Below are 3,409 nucleotides of genomic sequence, written 5' to 3' on the forward strand. Positions count from 1 at the left end.
GCCCACCTCCAGTCTGTAGGGACATCACCTGTTGGATGACTGGGAGAGTGGTGACGGCTGTATAGTCAGATCCAGTTGGCAGCACTGCAGGGTTGTTGTGCAGGAGATGGGCCAAAAAGGGGTGTGAGGAGCTCTCCTGAGGCTCCTCTCCAACTTCTCCACAATGCATAGAACCACATATTCTGTAACGTTCTCAACTGGCTACACAGTACTACCTGAAGGGGGAAATGATTATTTATTCAATTAATATACAGCCCTTTATCAAAAGATCCCAGGGCAGTGTGCAACATTAAAAACACATCAATGATAAAACATAGTAAAAAGCATACTGAAAGATAATAATAAATTAATACAATAAAAAAGAATACCTGCTCCTTGTGTTTCAGTGCTCACTGAATCCAGAAGGAACACAGAGGCACTGACCATGTCCTCTTTCCATCAAGGCAACGTCACCACTGCCATGTTCATTTTAGTCGGCTTCCCAGGCATGGAAGCATCTCACTTCTGGCTGGCTTTCCCCGTGTGCTTCCTCTTCCTGCTGGCCATCCTGGGCAACTGCACCATCATCTACATCATCCGAGCGGAGCGCAGCCTCCACGAGCCCATGTACCTCTTCCTCTGCATGTTGGCAGCCATCGACATCATGATCACCCTGTCCACCGTGCCCAAGATGTTGGCCATATTCTGGTTCAGATCCACCAGCATCGCCTTCGACGCTTGCTTGGTCCAGATGTTCTGCATCCACAGCCTCTCTGGAATGGAATCCACCATCTTGCTAGCTATGGCTTTCGACCGCTACATCGCCATATGCTACCCACTGAACCACTCGTCTATCCTCACCACGCCCAGGATAGCTAAAATAGGACTGGTGGCCGTATTTCGTGGAGCAGCGCTGATGGCCCCTTTGCCCTTTTTCATTAAGAGGCTGCCCTTCTGCAAGTCCAACGTTCTCTCCCATTCTTACTGCCTGCATCAGGATGTCATGAAGCTAGCCTGCGCCAGCATCAAGGTTAACATCATCTATGGACTCGTGGTCATCATTTTCGCCATCGGGCTGGATTCCCTGCTCATCTCCTTGTCTTACTACTTTATCCTGAAGGCTGCCCTGAGTTTGAGCCAAGAGGCACGTGTCAAGGCCCTCGGGACATGCCTCTCCCACATATGTGCTGTCTTTCTTTTCTACGTGCCCTTCATTGGCTTGTCCATGGTTCACAGGTTTGGTAAGACACACGGCTCCAACATCCATACTGTGATGGCCAATGTCCACCTACTGGTTCCTCCAGTGCTGAACCCAATCGTCTATGGGGTGAAGACGAAACAGATACGTCACCGAATAGGGCGGGCATTTTGCAGAACTAAGTGCTGATAAGAACTTACTGCAATTAACTTTTTTTAAAAAATAAATCATTCATTTATCAGTTCCAACATCATGAAGCATATGGTGATCCCTCTGCAGGGTGTGGGATGTCTCTCCAATGAATCGTTGGGTACAAGCTCCCATCTCCTGCTCCTTCTATTTTTCTTCATGGATATTTTCCTCCTCAATACTAGAAGCATGGATGCGTCAAGAAGACCCCTTGCTATGGTGATTTTGAGCACTACAGATGACAGTCCTGGTTCTGCTCCATTTCACCCCCAAGTGGTTGTGAAGATCCTTCTGAAGATTCCACACTTTGAACTTCCATAACCACCCAGATCTAATATAGAGAACCACCCTTCTCTATATATGGGCTCATTCCTGGCCCATTTGAAAGAACCAGTACAGTTTTCTCTTACTGGCCATCTGTCAGGGATTCTTCAGCTGTGATTCCCACATAGCAGGGGGTTGAACTAGATGGCCTTTGGGTGAACTTCCAACTCCACAATTCTATGATTCTGTGACAAGGAGGTTTGGAGTGAAATGCCATCAGCAGATGTTTGACAACCTGCTCTTTCTCTCTGTTCCACCAGAATCAAAAGAAGAAGTTGAGGTATCAGAGTGGTGCCTGGTTCAATAAACTGAAGCTGAATCTTGAAAATGCAGAAGCATTCCGTGTCCTAAGTTATTGAATCTGGAAGGAGATGACACACAGATGATGATGATGCTTACCAGTTCTCAGTTCCATCGGAATCAGGAGAACTAGTTGATGTTATTAGACTAGTGATCTTGAAATGACCCGTCATTTAAGCTGAGTGGCTTCCTTTTGTTGTTGTTTTACCTTTGTTTGTGCTTTAAATTGGAGGCTACCTCAGCAGTAAATGCATGTAAGCAGGAACTTGGTCTAGATAGCAGAGGAAGTTTACAGTGGATTCCAGAGAAATTCTACCCAGCTTCTGATGAAGGCTAGCAGATTTTCTTTCATTCATTCATTCATTCATTCATTCATTCATTCATTCATTCCATTTATGTCCCATTCAGCTCAGAGTGTCCTCCAACAGTTATTATTATTATTATTATTATTATTATTATTATTATTATTATTATTATTAGTCCCATCCTTTAGGAACGCACAATCTAATACAATCAAACAGTTGGGGGATAAAATAGGGCAAATGAAATTAAAAAGACTTAGAAATGATAAATCTACCCTCTCAAAACTAACCCAAAGCCCAAGGGTAGCAGAGCTTGCTGTCAGGTCCTGCTGACCATACAAATTGTCCTGCCAAGGGCAGTTGTTCTTTTAGGATTTAGAAGCAATGGACACACTGATGGGTGAAGGCTGAAGGTTCTTTATTAACGCAGAGGAAGACTAAAGCATAAAAGTGAAGAACATGACCACAATGCTTATGTCCCTCTTATTGCTGGGAACCCCTTGAGCAGCAATGCAGACTCCTCTGTCTGCATTCTGGGTGTGCACTGAGGTTCAAAGATGCAGGGCTTCTCTTGGGATGACTATACTGCCTTCATCTCCTGGACCTCAAATTATCCTTGCACAACAGATTGATGCGTTAATCACACCTGTGGTGAGAATTAGACAATGGCCCCCCAGTTCATACATTCTTGCACACACAGGTGAGTCTGTGGCAAGCAGCCAATATAGATGAATGCATTTACCGTATTTTTCGCTCCATAAGACTCACTTTTTTCTTCCTAAAAAGTAAGGGGAAATGTCTGTGCGTCTTATGGAGCAAATGCGTGGTCCCTGGAGCCGAATTGCCCAGGGGCAAAAAGCAGATCATGCTTTTTTTAAAAAAAGGGGGGGAAGGGTTGTTGAAAGGAAGCAGCTGATCATTTGCCGGTCAGGGAGAGAGATAAGGGACGCTAGAGATAAAGGAGGCTGCCTGGGAGGGGGGAGGAAAAGACAGCAAACTTGCAAAGAGGGGAAACAGGAAGACTAAAGCAATAAGGAGAGAAATTAGAAGAAAAGGAGGAGCAAAAAACTGCTCCAGCTAAGGAAAAGACACTAAGGCAAACAAGAGGGAAGGGAGT

General features: G+C 45.1%; 1 protein-coding gene across 1 annotated transcript; it reads left to right on the forward strand.

The window, feature by feature from the left end:
• The first annotated feature begins 382 nt into the window (after positions 1 to 382).
• On the forward strand, positions 383 to 1,519 carry LOC114595196 (olfactory receptor 51E1-like). Its single transcript, XM_028725541.2, has one exon. It carries the CDS (start codon positions 425 to 427, stop codon positions 1,364 to 1,366), a length of 942 nt encoding a protein of 313 aa, XP_028581374.2. The 5' UTR covers positions 383 to 424; the 3' UTR covers positions 1,367 to 1,519.
• The last annotated feature ends 1,890 nt before the right edge of the window (positions 1,520 to 3,409 follow it).

This window comes from Podarcis muralis, chromosome 4 (assembly GCF_964188315.1).
Source record: "Podarcis muralis chromosome 4, rPodMur119.hap1.1, whole genome shotgun sequence".
Taxonomy (NCBI): domain Eukaryota; kingdom Metazoa; phylum Chordata; class Lepidosauria; order Squamata; family Lacertidae; genus Podarcis; species Podarcis muralis.